Source organism: Rhinolophus sinicus, chromosome 1 (genome assembly GCF_057876585.1).
Source record: "Rhinolophus sinicus isolate RSI-liver-muscle chromosome 1, RSI-T2T, whole genome shotgun sequence".
Classification (NCBI taxonomy): Eukaryota; Metazoa; Chordata; class Mammalia; order Chiroptera; family Rhinolophidae; genus Rhinolophus; species Rhinolophus sinicus.
Window position 1 is genome coordinate 44,227,191 of NC_142501.1, and position 21,848 is coordinate 44,249,038.

At 35.1% G+C, this 21,848-nt stretch overlaps 1 protein-coding gene across 1 annotated transcript in view; it reads left to right on the forward strand.

The window, feature by feature from the left end:
* Nucleotides 1-21,848, forward strand: part of ALG10 (ALG10 alpha-1,2-glucosyltransferase) — a 285,651-nt gene that overhangs the window by 197,753 nt on the left and 66,050 nt on the right. The window contains exon 3 of the mRNA XM_074325841.2: nt 145-180. Within this exon, the coding sequence (XP_074181942.1) occupies nt 163-180 (18 nt within the window). The 5' untranslated portion in view covers nt 145-162. The remainder of the gene's footprint in view (nt 1-144; nt 181-21,848) is intronic.

The following is a 21,848-nucleotide window of genomic DNA, read 5'->3' on the forward strand; positions in this document are numbered from 1 at the left end:
AAAGCAAATCACAGACCAAATTTTACCACATACCAACATTTTTTGAATACATATTTTTTAGGAGGAGGAAGAAAATAGTTTACATAACCTGTTCTGTCAATTTGATAATTCCCATCTCTCTCTCTCTCTCTTTTTTTCTTCCAGGTACTGAACTGATCTTGCATGAATCATTTATATGAGGTAGGTACAATGATATTCCAAATGCAGAATTCCATTGCCCTAGAGATGGGTTATAATTATCATCAGCCAACCAAGATCCCCAATGCTTGGTAGGTGAACCAAGCATTTTTTTTTTTTCCGGTAGCTCAAAACAACGATTTATTTCTCATGATTGTACGGGTTGACTGGACTCGGCTGTGAGGCTATTGCTTGGGATCTCATGCAGTTGTCCTCAAATGGTGGCTGGGGTTGGACTTACCTGAAGGTTTCACTCAGCTGAGCACAAGATGGTTCACCAACACAGCTGTCAGTATGGATGCTGCCTGCCAGTTGGGAGCTCAGCTGGGCTTTGAACTGGAGAGTTCACATGTGGTCTCTCTTCAGTATAGAGGCTAAGTTCCCAGATGCAGAGGCAAAATGTGTGAGTTCCAAGATATTTGGAGAGAAGCCACATAATTTTTTATGACCCACTGTTGGAATTCTCAAAACATCTCTTGGAATACATTTACTGGTCAAAGTAAGTTGCTCAAGACAGTATAGACTTAAATGGATAGAAATTAAGCTTCTTTTGATGTGAGGAGGAGCATGTATTCCTGGGGAGAGAAGGAGCTGATGGTGGCCATCTTAGACAATCTACCACAGAAAATAAGCATTCTTTAATAATCAAATCACAAGCACCCCTCTCAAGTGCACAAGTTGTAGGGCTTGCTAGATGCATATAGCCTGTTAAATTGATGTGGCAGGTGCATCTAAAATGGTTTAGCTAATCTTCTTATCTTTATTATCACTGATTTCAACAATGAGATCCCATTTCCAACATCTACTATGCTAATTGGAAAGCCACTAATTTCAGCAGTGAATCGCTGTACCAAAAATTGAATTGCACAGTGTGTGACTAGAAACAATAGCAAAAGAAATAATGAAGTAGTACATGTACTTCACAAGTAGCTACATCTAAAATGGAGCTCCTCTGATTAAAGGACAAGGGACAATTGCTGCAATGTGAATCCCTGAGTACAGCAAATGACAACACCTAGCATGTAGATAGCCTGACACTAATTAATACACATAAAATATCACAATGTCTATGCTGAAGTATTTGAAAGCAAATGACAAAGAAGACATGTATAAGGGTTTATAGCAACATTTTTCAAAAATAGCTTAAATGTCCAACAGGAGAATGGATAGATAAAAGTATGCCATATTCCCATTAGGGACAATTACAAAACAGGAAATACACATAAAGCCATAGATGAATCTTGCAAATGTTAAGTGAAACAAATCAGACCCTAGAGAGTCAATACTGTCTGATTCCGTTTATATGGAGTTCAAACATTGGCAAAAATGACTGCAGTGATAGACCTCCTATGTGGTGGGCAGGAGAGGTATTGACTGCAGAGTGGGAAGAGGAAATCTTCTGGGTGATGATCATTTTCTCTATCTGAATGTGGGTGACTGTTTCAAAGGTATACACATATGTAAAACATCATCAAGCAATACACTAATGATCTATATGTACCTCATTGTATGTATTTGATACTTAAAAACATGAGTAACCAAAAAATTTTAACTGAATTACATCAGAATACTGGTATAAAAGTGTTTACTGATATTATCAAACCTAATTCAGTGGCCCCTAATGTGACCAATGAAATATAAACTATGAATGATAAAGGAGATAAAGAAATATCTAGCTATTACTTCAGAATCCCACTCTGTAATTCTGAGGACTCCTGGAAAGCGATTCTCATCACCCACCCACCAACGCTCCCCCTCGTGCCTGCCTCATGTTTGAGTACATTTATGTCTGAGGGACTGTTCATCCTTTAAGTACCAATAGGAATGAAGACCTCTTGGTAGCTATACCTGACCATCCCCTCAGACTGTTTTCTTACAGTGATTTTTCTGAACATAATTTTTTCAGGCTATTTATTTTACGAGAGATGTTTCTTTTCATATGTACTTCGTCGGTGAAGAGATTATGAAGGTTTGGAAATGTGTTTGATGCAGCATTTTTATTCTCAGAAACAGAGACAGTGCCTGCACATAATAGAGTCTGTTTGTTTGTATTTAAAGAATGCATCATTTCTCCTCACAATTTTCAGAAGTTGAGTTTATAATTCTCTGCCCTCTGTGTTCTATGGTGAGAGAGAACTGAGCTTTTTGTTTTTCAGTGATATTTACTGTTGTTATCAATATTCATTGTGCCAGTTAATAGGCTATTTCTTTGTCTTATTAGATTCTTTGTGGTTCTTAGTATTACCATTCCTGCTATACATCAGAGAATCTTCCTCAATTGCCTCAACAGTAGCGATGGCTCTCTCGTTGGTTGCTTTGTATCTAATTTACCTCCCCCCGCCCCACAACACCTGTACTCCTCTTGAGGTCTACAAACCAGTCTTAATATCATAGACCAAAGGATATTTCTAAAGAGTTCTCTGAACTTTCTGGACTAAGTGACCTTCCTTCTTATTCCCATAGCAGCACTTATAACAACATATAATTTCTTGTTTGCATGCCTGTATTCAGCAACACACCATAGTTCAGAGGAGGGATTTTTGTTGTTGTTTAATATTCTATTCCTAGCATCTAATAGCAGGCTGATAGAGAGTAGATGTTCGTAAGTCAAATAAATGAATAAATAAAAAGGCTTTATGTTTTCCACATGCAATCAGTCCCACCCATCATCCTGTCACCTAGATCTAACAGAAGACTTCCTGAGTCACTTCTATACTTCTACACCATTTAGGCTCTTCATTTTATATGTATACTTTCCATGTGTTAAAACATGTGCAATTTGGTCTTAATTTTTCCTTTATTGTACACAATTTTATCAATTATTCTTATGTCACTTGGTAGTTGAAGTCAGTTCTTTCAAATGTATTCAAAACTTTTTTGCTGAACAATTTATGTTATGCCTTTTACATACTCTTACATAAATATCATACTCAGTAAAATACTAGATACTGTAATCACGTACTACTGCAATGATTACTATAACAAAGGCTTACTTTCGTTTTAAATTTGGTCAAGTGATATTTAAATAGGGTTTAATTTACAAAGTTAAATTTAAAATGCCATAAAACAGCAGAAGTTTCCACCTAAAGTATGCAGCCCCTTTTAATCTACCAAGTGATCTCCCCCACACACACCCACCCACCCAAAATATGACACGCAAGATATCACATTTTCCCACAAGAACCTCATAATTTAAGGAAGAAAACAATTAACTATAAGGTGACTTAATGTGGATGAGTGTACATCTGAATGATACTCTTTTGTTTACACACTAGTGGATTGTTTGAGGACAGACTTAGCACAGAGGTTGAAACTATATTGGGAGTGTGAATGACTCCCTTTTTTAATCAAGGAAATGAAAATGGAATATGATATAGTTGATCCTTAGAAGGAAACAGCTGTTCTTATAACTTCAATTTTTTTCATGGCACACCATTTATAATTCAATACCAAAACTGTGGGAGGGGTAATAAAATGTTCGTAAACTGCATTGAGCTCCTTGAAAATAACGATTGTATAACCACCAGACATAATAAAGAACACAACAACATCAGAAAAGGTGTTCTAAAATCTAATTTCAGGAAAAATACTGTTCTTTCATTACCTTAACGAAACGTAAGTAGCCCCTGCTGATCAGAGTAATAAGCCAGGCTTTTCCAAAAATGAAATGTTCCCTTGACTTAGATGTATTTTTTCAAAATAATGATTGGGAAAGGCCATGCCAGTCAGAAGTTTATAGCTATAGAGAAGAAAAAGGAGAAGCCACAGCATATTGTGGCTCTAAAAAAAAAAAAAAAAGGATGATATTCAACCTTCTTAAACATTTTCTACCTGGGAAAGAAACATTTCAATGTCTGTCAAACAACAGATAAAAGTTTGGAAACACAAATAACATTTACTTTCTTAAAAATAGCTATGGGTCTTTTATCAAATCTACAGCAATCATTCTATAGAATTTTGTTTGAATTGCACTTCATTTAGAATTACACATTTGCTGTCATATATTTTTACCTTCACATCCACAAACACATCACATTTTAGAAAAGAAAATATTCACTTGAATAATGCCTTCCTTGTCATCTTTTTTTCTGTGGCATTTCAATTTCTTGATGATTTCCAAAGCAGAAAATGTTTATTTGTTTTTGTCAATAAACACAAATAGTTTAAGTAGAAGAACAGCTGACCACTTCTTAATAATCGGTAGTAAGCAATGCCAATTATCAAGCATCTTCTTTCTTCATTTCCCTGGTCTAGGGGCACATGTCTGTAAACAAACTCAATGCATTTCTTAGTTGAGCATCTTTAAACACTCTGCGGGAACTAAAGCAGTTGTCTAATCATTCTCAAAATCAGAAACAAACTCCAAATATGAACCTAAAAATGAATCATTTCTGAATATGTTTCTCATTCTTCTTACCCACAAATGCAAAAAACAAAACTTCATTTAAACTAGTCTTTTATCCTAAAGAATACTCTTCAAGAATGTGAAATTAGAGTATGGAGACCTCAGAAGTAGGATCAGTGCTTGGGGTGAGAATCCTCACTCAGCAATCTCCCAGCTGGGTGAACCTGCACAGAAGCCCTCTGAACATTAGTTTCCTTCTCTGCATTACCTTTGTTAATCACCTTGGAGAGTTTACTGCCCCCATTGTTTGTTCTGCGCTCAGAACCTCAAGACCAATACCTATCAGCAGTCAGGAGGTTGAGTGGGAGGTATTTGCTTCATTGTTAACGCCAACCACTTCTTTCCTATGCACACTTGGGCAAATTACTTCATTTCTCTGAGCCTCCATTTCCTTATTGACAAAATGAGAATCAAAATTACACATTAAGGAGGCTAAAGCAGCAGTTAAAGGCACAGTTTTTGGAGTTAAACTGCTTGGGCTTATATCCTGGCTCTGTATTTATTAGCCCTGTTACTGTGACCAAGTTACATAACCTCTCTGTGCTTCAATTTGTTTTTTTTCATGTGTACGATAGGTAACAATCCTTATGAAATAGAGCTATTATAAATAGCTTATTAAATTTGTAACATTTAAAGTGATGCTTTTCATGTAAGGAGTATTTGATAAATATTAGATCGTAGTAGCAGCAGCAGCAGCAGTAGTAGTATTGTTGACATTTCTGAGGGAACCTCCTATAAGCAGAATTTCTTATCCATAGATTATTAAAACAATGAGAAATGAAAAAGAGTGAATGAGAAACCCTCGCTTACAACAATTGAACTCCATTCACAGGAAGGAAACAATAGGAGGAAATCTTCCCAAATAAGATTACTGTTCTCATCATCCTCCCCACCACCAAGGAGATGCTCTTTTTAGAAGTGTCCAGAATAGGGCACTTCTCCCTTAATAACTTCTTAAAAATTACTTTTTATATTTTATACTCATGCATAGTAACTAAAAGCAAAAAACTTAAATGCCTCTGATCTCTTAGCCATGTAATAAGCCCCCTTTTAGCATGTGTGCTTGCCAGTATAAATTAGATTAGGAGTTATTTAGCATCATTCAAAAATAATTATTTAACATATAGCTATTGTCTTTCTTATGCCAGGCAAAACAATTTACCTTTTGCTGTGCTGAAATAAGAATATGCCCTAATCATGAGTTCAGACTGTTGGGAAACACGTATGTGGCTTTCCACATACTATGTTAACAAATGCCATGCATAATTAACTTGCAGAGAGAGAGAGAGAGAGAGAGAGAGAGAGAGAGAGAGAGAGAGAGAGACGAAAGAGAGAATAAAACCAATATTGGGTATCTGAAAAATGTCAACATAGATCAAAATTAAAGGACACTTACTAGCAATGAAAATGCAAAAATAGAATAACAATTCCATTCACAATAGCATCAAGAAGAATGAAATACTTAGAAGTAAATTTAATGAAAGAAGTACAAGGCATGCTTATTGAAAACTGTAAAACATAATCAAAAGAAATTAAAGATTAAATAAATTGAAAGATATCCTATGTTCATGGATTGGAGCATTTAATATTTTTAAGGTGGCAATATTACCTAAATTGGTCTACAGATTAAACACAATCATTATAAAAATCCAGCTGGCCTTTTAACAGAAATTGACAAGATAACCTTAAAAAATATGTGGAAATTGGGGAACCCAAAATAGACTAATCAATATTGAAAAAGAGGAATAAAGTGGAAGAACTCATAGTTCTGAATATTGAAGCTTACTAAAAAATGTAAGAACCAAGACAGTGTGGTTCTGGCATAACAATAGACATAGAGATCAATGAAATAGAATTGAAAGCCCAGAAGTTAGCTTTCAAATTGTGGTCAATTAATTTGTAACCAAGGTGCCAAGAAAGTTTAATGGGAAAAAAATGAAATAGGGTTTTCAAAAATTGGTTCTAGAACAATTGGCTATCCACATGCAAAAGATGAATTTAGACAAGGCAAATAAACCAATTTAAAAATGAACAAAGGATTTGAATAGACACCCCTCCAAAGAAGATATACAAATGGCCAATAAGCACATGAGAAGATTCCCAACATTATTTACCATCCAGAAAATGAAAACCAAAATGATAATGAGATATTACTTCTCACCTGCTAGGATGGCTATAATCAAAAAGATAATTATTGACAAGGATATAGAGAAATTGGAACTCATACATTGTGGGTAGAAAAGTAACGGATGCAGCTACTTTGGAAAACAATTTGACAGATTCACAAAATGTTATATATAGAGTTATTAATACATATGGGCCAGGGATTCCATTCCTAGGTATATATCCAAGAGAAATGAAAATATAGGCCCACACAAATACATAGAGATATTTGTACTATCATTAAAAATAGCTAAAAATTAGAAACAACTCAAATGTTCATCAACTGATCAATGGATAAACAATATTTGGTATCTCTATAGGCTAGAATACTATTTGCCAATAAAGAGGAAGAAAGTATCCATACATGCTACAACACAAATAAACTTCTAAAATATTATTCTTTATGGAAGAAGTCAGACTAAAAGGATACAAATTGTATGATTCCATTTATGTGAAATATCAACAAAATGGCAAATCTATATAGAAAGCAGATTAGTAATTGTTTAGGGCTGAGAATGGGAATGGGGAGTGACTGTAAATGAGTATAAGATTTCTTTTTAGGGTGATGAAAATATTTTAAAATTAGATTATGGTGGTGTTTGTAAAACACTATAAATATATTAAAATTCATTGAATTGTACATTTAAAATGCATGAATTTTATGGTACATAAATTATATCTTAATGAAGCTGTTATAAAAAAAGAAAGGACTGTTTTCCTGAAGACTAGAAAAAGTCAATGTAGATCAAAAGAAAAACACACTGAAAATTATATGCTTCAAGTTACATACACATTTACTTAGTGATTATAATTTACAAAGCAGTTTTATATTTATTATTTAATTTAATCCTTACAACAATTCTATGAATTGAAAATTATTCTTTCTGTTCTATGGAAGGAACTAGACTCAGAGAAGAAAATTCACCTGCCGGGGTAGGGAAGACCCAATCCAAATCTAATATTTTTGGTTTTTTGTTGTATAATTCCACACCTGTAATATTTTGTTAGTAAAAGTTGTACAACAAATTGCCCCAAGAATGTGCAATGGTTCAAATGCAATAGAATTTTACTTCTCCCATAGAGAGGATTTCAAAGAAAATGTTCGTGGTCAGGGATTCAGAGACCCAGACTCTTTGTTCTTCTGACACAGTCACCGCCTAGAACCTCATCATCATCTCGTTTACTGGCCGCAGAGGAAACAGGGCTTGGAGGGCTTTTTGTTTGGCTGGTTTGGTTTGGTTTGGTTTGGTTTGGTTTGTTGGTTTTTATAAGTCTTTCCCTGGAGAACACACACCTTGTCATCTCAGATTCCACTGGCTAGAATTTCAATTTCACCTAAATTCAAGGGCAGCTAGTAAGTGTAGGCTGGCTATGGATGGACCCTGAAAGAAGAGGATAGTGGATTTTGGTGGAAAGCCAGCAATCTCTACCACAGAGATGTAAGCTTTAAGAAAATTTGACTGCTACTTGTGATCTGAAATGGCAAGTCTCAAGTCAAATTTATCTAATGCATTCTCATACTCCTGTAAAAATTAACTGAGGATATAATTTTTCTGTAAGGAAGCAATCAGAAAGAAGCCTAAATATTCATTCTAAGTTTCTGACTTGGCTTATCACAAACATGATACAAACCAAGTTCCTTTTTCAATTGCTTGGGTAACCAGGAATTATATGGTTCGAAGTTGACAGTATTTAAGCATTGACTGAATCACCGCTTCTCAGTTCACACTGCAGCTCTGTCATTTAGAGCTATGCAATTTGGACAGGTAATTGAATACCTCTGAGTTTCAGATTCTCCGCCTGCAGAAAAGGAATAACACCTAAGTCTTCAAGGTATATCAGGAAGATTAAACATACTTAGAACCTAGACTGATGTCACAGACATGTGATAGATGTGACTTTCCATTGGCCTTTCCCTAAAAGGTCGACACTATTCATCTATGATTTGGTGACAAAAGGTCAAAGCAATTTACTTTCTTTTACTCCCTCGATACATTCTTTTTCATGTACATCTTGTTTTGTTAATATGCATAACAATAATATATGCTTTCCCTCTTCTTTTCTCTTTCCTCTCCCTCTGAGTAATTAACTCAATATACATTTCTGCGCATTCCAAAATGAGTTTTAATCACAGCAAGTCACAAGTGAATCTTGCTGAAAAAGTTGGGACATGGTTGTGTGAGTACAACTCTTCTAATCTTAAGATAGGTTTCTGGCTGGTGGATGTGTGGGTCCACGTTTTGAGTTTCTCATTGTCTGCCAACAGGTTCTCACCTTCATTTCATTGATGCCAGAAGAGCAGAGCATATTAGCTCTCTGTGCCACGATTTCCACCTGTTTCACCTCTTCTTCCAAGAAAAATGTCAGAAAAAAACCTTTGCATAAGCTAACAACAGCAAAGGTAATGAAATGCAGCTTCTTGTTAGACAAAAAAGGGAAGATGATAATAGAAATCCCCAGAAAAATTTTATTTTGTTTTAATTTTGTTTACCAAAAGTTCTTATTAGGCACATGAAATAATAAATAATTGTGCATAAACAATGGGAAATCAAACTGGAACCAAATGGTGGCACAAATCAGTGGTCTCCAAACATTGAAACATTTATCAACTGTCTGAAAACATCTTAAAATATAAATGTCCATGTACCATCCCATCCCTATTGAATTAGAATGTCTGAGCATTGGAATCTAGTTTGAGAGCCAAAAGCTGGTATTTTCTTGTGTTCAACTATGATGAATTTGTGTTCAGCTATATATGAAATTGTCAATATTTGTTAATTTTTATCTAGAAAATGGCAATTTTATATAATTCAACCTAATATTTAACCACATGAGATTATTTTAATTTTTAAATCTGTCTATGTAATTTTTTGGCAGATCTGAAAAATTGGCTTTTGGCTATAGTCCCAGATTTGGCCTGTCCAACACACTAAATCAGAATTCCAGAACAAGGAGATTCTTCTAGAACCTACAAGAAACTATCCTTAGAAAGTATGAATCTTTCTATTTGTAAAGTTGTAGAGGTCTGGAAAAAGGACCCTCATGATGGTGTTTCTATTTGTGAATAAGGAGGAATGAATTATTCTGCTTCCTACATTGAGAATTAGGAAGCAACAACTGCTTAGCAATCAAGTTATTTTACATAGAGCTGAATATCTGGAAATGAAACACTGAGGTGAAATTTTAAAATATATTTTATGTTTATGTATTGGATCAAGGTATAATTTTTGCTTTACTAAAACATTTTTTATATTCCATATGAATTTATGACTGCAAACATGAAGAAGCATATTCCACATTCCACATTAATTCTTAAAGCTGCCTTGGAATTAGATGTATGAGAATGTGTCTATTGAGTGTAACCTGGCAGGAACCAGAGCAGCTGGCTGCACCAGTGGTCCCCTGCATGGTTCAATATTTATTTGACTCACTGTGTTACAGAGTTTTGATCTTTGAATATCTTCTTTCTGTACACACGACAGACATACACACACACGCACGCATGCACGCACGCACTCACGCACACACAAAGGGAAGGAGAAACATGAGGGAAGTAAGAGAGAGAGAGAGAGAGAGAGAGAGAGAGAGAGAATCAGCCCAACATGCTCTGTATATCTAGCTTTCTTTCTTTCTCTTAGGTTATGTTTGTCCAAATGCCTTTAGAATATTTGCATTGGAAATCTACAGGACTAGAAATCAATTTGTTTAAAACTGAAGTTATTTGTATAATTAACAGATGCAATCCTGTGGCGTACACACCTGGGACATTTTTTACTTATCTAGTATCCAATAATTTATTTTCCAAATTCCAGTGCCGGCCTCTAACAGTGGTGCTGACAGTGTGTTAGTGAATTAAAGTGGCCAATTAGCATGCCTGCAGATAAATTCAATTTTACCAAAAAATATTTTAGGGCAGTGGCCACCCTAGCAAATCTGCAGAAATTCTTAAAAAGACAAATGAAGAGTTATACCATTTTCATGGGTTAGATAAATATTTTTAAGATATCAGTTCTCCCCAAATTGATTTATATATTCATTGCAACTCCAAATATAAAGCCAGAGACATTTTAAAATACAGACATGGACAAGCTATTTCTAAAATTATTTTACTGAAATCGAATGGACCTAGAATAGCCAAAACAATTCTTTAAAAGAATATAATTGGAGAATTTATACTACCTGACTTTAAGAATCACTGTAAAGCTTCACTAATCAAGACAGTATGATATTGACATAGGTTAACAGATCGAAGGAACAAAATAAATAGTCCAGAAATAGACCTGCACATATGTGATCAATTGATTTTTGACAAAGGCCCCAAAATGATTCAATGAGGAGAAATTAAAATCTTTCAGCAAATGCTGCAGGAACATCTATCCATATGGAATAAAAATTATGCCCAGTCCTTACCTCACAGTATATATAAACATTAATTCTAGATGAGTTACAGGTCTAAACATAGAAGCTAAATATATAATGCTTCTATAATAAAATGTAGGAAATTATGTTTATAATTTGGGTATAAGCAAATGCTTTTGGACATGACACAGAAAACAGTAACCATAAAATAAAAGCAATAAATAATTAGACCTGTTAAAATTACAAACATTTGCCTATCAAAAGACACCATTAAGAAAATGAATAGGCAAATCATGGATTGAGAGAAAACATTTACACTACATAAATCTGACAACGGATTTATATTTAGGACATATGTAATAACGGAAAACAGTTTTCAAAAAGAGCTAAAGAATTGAATAGTTAGTTCACAAAAGAATATATATGAATATAAGTTAGTAAATGCATAACAATACTCAACATCCTCAATCACCAGGGAAATAAAAATTAAGCCCACAGTGAAATACCCTAACACACACTAGATGAGCAAAAATTGAAATACTGACAATATCAAGTAGTGATGACGTAGAACAACTGGAACTCTCATACATTCCCAGTAGGAGTGTAAAATGGTAAAACAATTTTGGAAAATAGTTTGGCAATTTCTAATAAAGATAAACATCTATAGCCTATGACTCAGCAATTCCTCTTCTACTAAGTATACACCCAAGGAAATGAAAGCATATAGGTTATATCAACTTTATAAAAAACTACCCAAATGTTGGAGATAGGATTTTTAAAATATGGTATATTCATGCAATGGAATATTAATAGCCATAAAAATGAATGAACTGCTGTACTAATACACACAAACACATGGATAAATGTCATAGACACATTGAACAGAAAGAAGCCAGACACAAAGAGTACAAAGTATAATATCATCTATATGAGGTTCCAGAACAAATTAATAATATATGGTGAAGAAAATCACAAAGGGAAATGAGGGAACTTTTTTAGGGTGAGAAATTTCTATATCTTGATAGGATATGGGTTACATAAGTGTGTTCATTTGTCAAAACCTATCAAATTGGATACATAAGATATGTGCCGTTCACTGTGTATAAATATTACCACACACACAAAAAAGAACTGGCAATCAATATGGGACTCTAGTTTAAGGTTTATTGTTCACAGTGGTAGTCTATACAAATACAGAAAGAGCAAATACTGGAATACTAAATTCTGTGGATTTGGATTGGAATTCTATCAACACATACTCATGATTTTTAATGTATGAATATAGACTTTTATCATTTATAGAAATATGTAGAAATACACCTCTCTATATTTATATTTTTCTTAGCTCTATCTAGAAGCAATGACATACTAATTGCAATGAGCATACCTAAATACCATTTAGTTTCTGAAAGGAACCAGGGCTATTTAAAGGACTGAGGCAGGGAAATACAAATTGAGCCTAGAACAATCTGTTACAGCAGAAAATGAAGAAATGCACACACACACACACACACACACACGCACGTGCGATAAGACCATAATAAAGGGACACAGGAACCAGCTGAAAGGGATTCATACTGGTCCAGATCTTGAAGAATTTGAGCATAAAAATAAATAATAACAGCAAAAATTGGAACCTGTTTTATAAAATAAGAGTTAATTAGTTAACACATATGTATATATATAAACAAGGTAAATAGATAAATAACTAGGGGGAATGGGAAAGCTGTTCCTTACAGTAGAATGAATATTAATAAATATTTAATACACAGTGAAGTTGGAAAATCATCAATGGATGATAAAACTAGTGAGTGAAAATTTGATTATACACAGGAAACTTGCATCACCTCAAAGTATCTCCACACATATAATTTATTCATAAAAAGGAGAAAAATAGTAAACTTACAATAGAGAAGTCTGGCGGTAATCGTTTTCACCAAGAAATCAAAGTTAATGCATCAACATTGTGAGAACTGACATCATAGCCCCCCTTAGATGATGTATTGAGAAGGACATAGCCTTACGTCAATGATATTCTTCACCAAACAAATCATAATCTGATTCTTAAAAAAATATCAGACAATGATCAGGGACATGCCACAATGTCCTGTATACTTAAAAACTATCAAGGTCACAGAGACACATTTGGCCTTAATTCCAACCTACATTGTGCAATCCACTCTTACTAAGAATAAGGCTGATATTTTTATCTTCATCTGTCTGATTCCTACATCTCTAAACTTGCTCAGAACCAACCCATGGGGGTGTGGGTATGATTAATTATCACCCTCCAACTGCAACAACTGCCAGGCAGTCTCGGCAGGGTGGCTGGGAAAGCAGAGAAAAGCAGCCTACAGGAAGAGGGATGATGCAGACTTTAAAAATATAAGCACCGATGAATAGCTCTTTAATTTCTTCTAGTTCCTTCTTCAGTTCCAGTTACTTTTGTCTCTTCCCTTGGATTCCGAAGACACATATATTTCTTTAGAATAAGTCCTCCTTTGGGACTTAGCCTAGGATCCAAGGTGTCTGAACTGATTCCAGGCATTATTCTTTCTGCCAGTGTGGAAAATTCTGAGATTTATATTTGTGTAAATTCTACAATAATGGATATTTTACTTATGGTTGCTAGAAAACTTACTCTCATATTCTTCTAAGAGACATTTAGACTCCAAGACCACAGAGAATGATACCATTGGGGGGTCTGCTGATAATAGACTTATACTGGCATTGAGATGTTACCCCTATTAACCTCAGAAATAAGGAGAGAAATGGGAATGCCAAGGGAGGAATGCTACAGGTGGACTACTCCTGGTGAAATCAGGATCCTTTGTCTCAATCCCACTGTTTTTAGTTGTAAAAATCAAGGTGGAAAGAACATACTTTGGAGTAGAAACAACCCTTACACAATAATGACATCATAATGTGACACTGTAGTCATTATAGCAGAGAGATGGTAAAGTAATTGAAAATTAGTTAAGAATGTGAAATAAGGAACTTGCTGACACTTAACTATATTTAATGCCCTCTTGAGTTAGTTCTGATATTGCCTTTGCAAAGTCAAAGGGCATAAAATCACTTGAGCTGATTAGATTCGCCTTCCCAGGTTTTTAAATGGAGAGTCAATATTCGGATCTTCTTTATTATAGTGAAATATTCAATTCACTCAAAAGTCCCTGTCAGAATCATTTGCCAAATAATGATGCTGTCCACAAACTTGTTTGGAAAAAGATGAGAAAAGTGTATTTTCTATTGACACGAATCTTTTCAACTGAAGCCAGTTGGGCAGGGAAGGGAGTGAAAATTCTATCACTCTACCTTACAACAGATGTTGAACTTAAGAATCAACAGGCTTCTAGTTTCCAGTCTTATAAGTAACCACTCCATTCGAACAAGTAACAAGCTGAACAAATTGAAAAAATTAACAACTCTTCTTCGACCTGTCAGAAAAATGAGGTCACACGGACATCTGCAGCCTCAAAAATTGGGGGACAAGTAGGTACAGAAAATCCCAACTTACTGGAACAGAAACCTCTGTGGGAACCAGTGCTGGGGCAGGAAAACCTGAACTGTAAATTGTCAAATTCCTGAGGACCCAGTGTAGAGAATCGAAATCTCTAGGGAGTCCCAGTCAGAGAAGGTGCCTCACTTTTGTGAGTTCTACCTCCAGGAGCCATACCAGGCCCTCACAGTGACAATGAGAGAAAATCCTGTTCTGCTTCTGGCGGGGAGAGGGGAAAAGAAACCATTTAAATATATGCCAGAGCATTCTGTTCTGCTTTAAAAGGCTTTTTCCTCAGGACAAATGCAATATAGAAAATAATTACAGATGATAAACAATATGCTTCTCTGTCCATTCAATGGGAAAGTAACTGATGGCCAGATTTTGCCACTTTTGCTGGCTATGTACACCTTTCAAAGGCCCCTTTAAAACCTTTTGTAATCCTGGAGTTAGCTTAGGGTTGTATATATTTTTACAAGCATAATTTGGAGAATGTGTTATATTATTTCATACATGACTTCAACTCTCTTTTGACGAGGAAAAGGAGACCATGGTCCTTGAGTCCTCACAAGAAGGACCCTTGTAATTTCCACAGAATTCACGAGAACTGGCACAATTTCCCCTGACTAAGTGGAGAGGCTCTTGGCTGAACCTGCTCTGGGGTGGAGGAAGCAGTTGGACCCATCCACATGCGTTCTCCTAGGATTAGGATTATGACCCCAGGTGACAGGCTGTTTCTCTTTATTGTATATCTCAAATAGCTATAGAAAATTCTCATTGTAGCCACAAGTGTCTTACTGAGTGTTTGTGGTTACAGATGGGGCAGTGTTTTATAGAAAAGAATGACTTGGGATTTGTTTCCTCTTCAGAGAACAGGAGAAGGAACTATGAAATCCTGACAGGGACCAGAAAAATAAAGAAAACACAAAACAACAGAGAGGTCTTATTTATTTTATAAATAAAGTTGCTCTTGGCCTTTCACATTCAATTCTGTTTTTCTTTAGGTGTATCTTTATTAATTTAACTTCCTTTCACTATCACTAAAAATGCCTTCCCAGCACCCAGCACCTACCTTTTGAGAAATAATCACTGTGGCCTTGTATTTCTAGCCATGGCAAGCAGCTGTGAAAAGAGGGGACAATGGGGCCCTGGCTGGCCTGAATATTGCCTGACACTAGAGCCCCAGCATCTTAACAAGGCCAGCTGGGTAACAGTGACTACACAGACTCCCTGGGGTACACCACAGTTAAGGAAGTTATTTACAAGGAACAAATATCTTATTATAAAGAAAACACAGCAGCAAGAAAAAGGAAGTAAATTTCTCAATCATAGACTCTCAGCCAGTTTCTAAAAGCCTCTTGTCAACTTTATAAATGTAATTGTTAAATGTCTGGTAAGAGTGGCAAACAAAATGCCCATGACCAGGATCAAAGAATCCTTTCCGGAAAAAAAAGAAAAACTAGAATCATTTTTATGGTGCTAAATCAAGGGCATAAAAACAAGTTATTTCTGCTTTGAAAATATAAGTCCATTTTAGTAAGGTTAGCCAAAATTAGCTGGCGGTATTGTCTTATAACAGCGATGTCTGACTTTGTTAGTGTGTTAGTGTGTTAGTGTGTCAGTTAACATATGCGTACCACACATATGAATCTTACATTACCTATTGTGAGAAATTGGAATCCATTTGTTATGTGGATGTTGGACACAACTCCAACTCCAGGTAAGTGCATTTATCCGTACTGATGTTCACCCAGCGTATCCTGTTGCAGGATATTCATAAAACTAAGCTTGAACAATTCAAATGTTTAATTCATTACTTTCAGCTTTCTTTATAAATAATAGTTGTTCTAGATCTGATAACCTAACTTTTAGAAGTTAGTTGCACAACTCTTCTTGAAGGTCTGACTTTTACACTCCTGGACTAAGGTTTGTTTATATCAGCTAATTAGGAAAACATTTTTGTTTTAACTGAAAGAAATGTTAGAGAGGCTATGTGTTGGATGTCCATTCATTAGTAAAAACCCAGATTGCAGGCATTATCCGTAGTATCTTTTCACATAAGCATCATGGGGCTAGCATAATGTAATAGGGGAATAGTAGATACATCACTAAGACTGGACTCATAACTATGTTTTAACTTCTATTTTATGAAAGTGTTACATATTCACTCTTGCAAACAAAAAGCTAATTTCTGTTTTTATCATACTTCAGTTGTGTTTGCCACATTTCATATAATCCATTTCTCTTTTCCTTAAGAGCGATCAGGCCACTATATTGTGCTGATGTAAAGGATTATTCCTTTCAGTTTCTTCAAATTATGGCACTGCTTTGACTGATTTTTCCAGGGCAGGAGACATATTTTGTTGCTCTTTTACAATGTTTTCATGCCCATAAAACATAATATTTGACTGTGCATCGCATAGGCTGTCCATTGAAAGTGACTGATCAATTCTCAGACAGGGGGAAAGAGTTTAACACAATTTTCTTTTCCTTGAGGGCTGGAAAAAAGAAAGAAAGCAGATGCTAATATGTTGTGAGGGCATAAACACTACCATTTTTCAGGAAGACATTACTAATGAGAGCAATTAACATTTCAGAACAGACTTGAGGCCTTTAACTATGTAGAAAACATTTCTATTAAATTTTAGAATTCATATATTTTAGTAATTGTAACAGTTAATTTTGCCATCTAGATTTTTTATTGCTAATATTTCATAAATACTCTGAAATGGAGAGATTTTAATTTGACTTTATGGTTCCATGTTGTTGACTATTTTGTTGTTGTTGTCGTTAAGTTATAGGGACAGGTGAGTAGAAAATGTGTTTTATGTTGGCTGAGGAGAAGTATTGAGAATATAACAATACTTTCTCTACTTCATTACTTGAGTAAATCTGATCTGAAAAATACAATATTCCTTTCTTAACAATCTCAGCTTAAGAACTTTGATTAAGAACTTTGTAAAAATTTTGGGCAGGTTTTTAAAAAAATTGCCAGTTATGGGTTGAATTATTTACCCTCAGAATTCATGTATTGAAATCCTAACCTCAGTACCCCAGAATGTGATTTATTTTGAGATAGAGTCTTTACAGAAGGAATCAAGTTAAAATGAGGTCGATAAGATGGTCCCTAATCCAATATGACTGGTATCTTTATAAAAAGGGGAAATTTGACACAAAGATGTGCATAGAAGGAAGACAATGTGAAAAGATGCATAAAGAAAATGGCCTCTAAAAGCCAAAGAGAGAGGCCTGGTACAAATCCTTCCCTCATAATCCTTACAAGGAACCAACCCTGTAGACACTTTGATTTTGGACTTTTGGCCTCCTGAACTGCGAGAAAATAAATTTCTGCTGTTTATGCCACTCAGTTGGTGGTACTTTGTTATGGCAGTCCTGGAAAACTAATACATTACCTAAAAAACCTATGTGGTAAGCAGAATAATGGCCCCCAAAAGATGTCACATCCTAATCCTTGGAACCTGTGACTAAGATTATTGGGAAATTGCAAAGGGACTAAAAGTTGCACATGGAATTAAGTTTGCTAATCAGATGAACTTATAAAAGGGAGGTTATCCTATATTACCCAGATGGTCACAATGCAAACATAAGGTCTTTACACATGAAAGAAGAAGGAGGTGAAAGTAATATAATGTGATAAAAACTCTATCTGATCTTTCTGACTTTGAGGATGGAGGAAGGCAAAACACAAGGAAAGTGAGTGGTCTCTAGAAATGAATATCCCCTTAGAGCCTCCAGAGGGAACATTACCCTGCTGATGCCTTGACTTCAGCCCAGAGAAACTGATTTTGAACTCCTGACCTCAGAACTTTAAGAAAATAAAAGTGTGTTGTTTTAAACCACCAAGTTTACGGTGGTAGTTTGTTAGAGCAGCAATAGGAAACTAATGCAAACTTTATCTTTCTCAGGTTGGTCCAGTGTTAGAAATTCAGTTTTCTGTTCTACCACCCTAGTCATATCACTGTTCAGATAATTCATTTGCTAGAAAATTTCCTAGTAGACTAACTGAAAAGGAGTCCCCAAACTAAAGTGTTTATAATGAGTTTGCAATGCATTTTCCCAAATTATCTGGAGACGTTCCTAGAGATCTGTAAAAATCCAAGTTCTAGTCCACCTTCCATGTGACTACATCAGGCCAAAACTAAATGTATCCCTATGTAATTTTTCCCCAGGCCGTGACTAAGATCATGAAACGATCATTTAGCCACTTTTTTAACAATCAAATATAAGCAGGGTTGGTAACCTAATATTTTCTTTATCTTCAAGTCTTACCTATACCTGTTTTTAAGTAAATAATAATAATAATAATAATAATAATAATAATAATTGTGGTCGTTAAAAAAATAATGATAAAACAGAAAAAGCAAAATCACATCATTAGTGATAATGTATATGTTCTTTAAATCAAGTTCTATTCCTGGAGGAGTTCATTAATGACTTGGACCCCATTAGAATATATTTAAACATTGGTTATTGGTTATTGGACTTGACTGACCCTTAAGGTCCCCTCCCAACAAGCGATTCTAAAACTATGATTCTCTGTTGATATACTCATAGATCAAAGCAATAACATAGAATTAGTCTTTTTCTTATGATAAAATTTCTCATAAAAAATCATAAAAAGCAAGGCTTTCTTTATTGCATTTGAAAATTTGAAATTGGGCTCAAAAACACCTCATTTACCTAGCATGCTTGTGAGCTTATTTTAAGGATAAAATAAGGACACATTTTCCAACGTTTGAAAAATACCTGGTTATCCTTTAATTGCAAAATCTTTTTTAAATTTCAAACCTAAGTCACAGTGAAATTTCTCAGAATAGGAATTTGATGAACCTGAATTAACAATTGCTTCATGAACCAGAGATATAATAGTATTGTGACCATTTGCTCATTATAAAAAAGGGGGTAGGAGGATTGCTTGACTCTATAACGCGGTGCTGATCTGTGAAGCCCTAGCAGCCTCAGGCTCTTTTGTGAGAGTGGGTTTATGGGAGTTGGGGCACGTGAGTGACAAAGGCATTCTTGCACCCACCATTTTAATCAGTTCAGAATTCTCTATTTCATTTGTTGGATTTCATATTTGTTTGGAAAAAAGGTTTAGGTATCAGTGTCTTAGTGAACTGCATCTCAATACAATTTATATTCATATAGAATATATTAATAAAATCATTTCAGCTATATCATAGACTGAGGGCTGTTCCTAGGTACATGGCTAACCAGAATAGAGTCATTTCTTAGCCTCCTTTGAAAATAGATGTGGTGATCACATGAATAAGTTTTCCCTAAGAGAATGTAAATCAAAATGGCGTATAAAATGTCGGGACCATGTAACTAACAGAAGGGGAGTGTGTACCTGGTCACCCAAGTTTCTTTATCCTGATGCTTCTTAGAACAGGGATGTAATTCTTAGAGCTCTCTCTATGTTGAAACTTTATGACGAAGTCTGTACCACCAAGGAAATCTGGAAGTAGTCTGGGTACCCAGTTAGCCTTAGACCACCATAACAGTCTTGAATTATCTAAATTCAGACTTTTTCAATTATCTAAATTCAGAGAGAGAAATAAACTTTTATCATGTCTAAGCCACTTTTATTTGGGGTTTCTGTTACTTGCATCCAAACCTAAATAAAATACTATCTTATGGGCTTTTATAACATTACCACTAAAGACTACTAAACCTAATTGAATTTTCATTTTTGCTATTTATTCACTTATGTTTTTTAGCAAATATAGCAATTGTATGAAAAACTGAGACATCTATTCATCCGATAATTATTTTCCTATTAATGCAATAGATTTAAAGGATGTTGTGGCTTTCAGTATTTGTTGCCTTTGGTAAAACTGAGAGCTATCAGCTCAGCTTACAAAAGAAAGTATATACTCCACAGTACTATTTTCAGTGTAATTCCAATCACAAGAATACCCAGAGGTAACACAGAACAACTACCCTAAAGGAAAATCTCTGAAGAATAAGCATATTCATAGTCCAAGATTATAATCAGTCTTTTAAGTAACTGTAAACAAATGGTTTTAGAAGCTTTTGAAGTGAATAATATTTCATTCATTCAAGTCAAAACAACACCATTACTCTGAAGAATCAGTTGGAATTTGTAGACAGTCATAAAGTGAATTGTCTTGCTAGATTGCTCCGTGAATAGGAATGTTCTTGATTCACTACTCAAAAACAAACAAAACCATAAAAGACTTTAAGAGAAATGGCCTTTTAGGAGTCTGAAGAATGGAGTGTTCATGCTGTCAGTTAAGCAAGAAATATTGAAGAAACAAAGATGAAATATAGAAATTTAGTAGATATCTGCACTAAGAACTGGATACTGAATAGATACATCAGAGAATGAAAGGAGAGGGGGATTCGAAACACGTCAGCAAGGAGGGGGTTGTGTTATCCTAGGGATGAATCTAAGGAAACCAGAAACAAAGGCCTCCGGGAATGGTAATACAAGAGATCTGGACGGAGATGAAAAATCAAGCGGCCTATTCAAGTAGAAATAGGGCACATAATGACCAAAAGTCCAGGTGGTAGGAAATCAGCATAGGTCCCTCTAGGAGGCTAGCTAATCATTATCAAAGAATTATAGCAGCAGGATAAGGTCATCAGGAATGGAGAATGAGGCTATTTGAGGTGAAAGCTACTAGGCATATATGAGATAGCAGGCAGAAAACATGGTTAGTGGAAACAAAAGGAATGAGGCAGAATCTCAGTCACTGTGAACTTGGGATACAAAAAAAAAAAAAAAATGCGTTTACCAAGACAGTCTCTGAATACCAAAGTCAAAGATATGTGAACTGTAAGTGCTCAAAACCTACTGTTTGTATATATCTCCTAGTAGAGGACTGGTTGACTTTGGGGAAGGAGGGAAGTAGGTTCAGTCTAAAGAGATTTCAGGTGAGAAACCGAACAATATTCTTTTTTCTAAATTCCCATGGCACCACAGAAAGTAATATGGCCCTGTAAAATAGGGAAAAAGAGTAGGTCAAAGCTGTAATCAAGAGTAACTGGGGAGCATAGGTGAAATGACAATGGGATTCAAATAAATACACATGACAAGAAGTGGGGGATTGAATGCAGCAATGGTGATGGCAGAGGCTGGGTGGCATACTGGGTTGTATACAAAATAAGTCAAGGGAATTGGAAGAGATCTGAAATCAAGAAAGCATGTCTTAAAGAACACTAGGATTTGAGAAGCTGAGGAATCAAGCTGCAAAA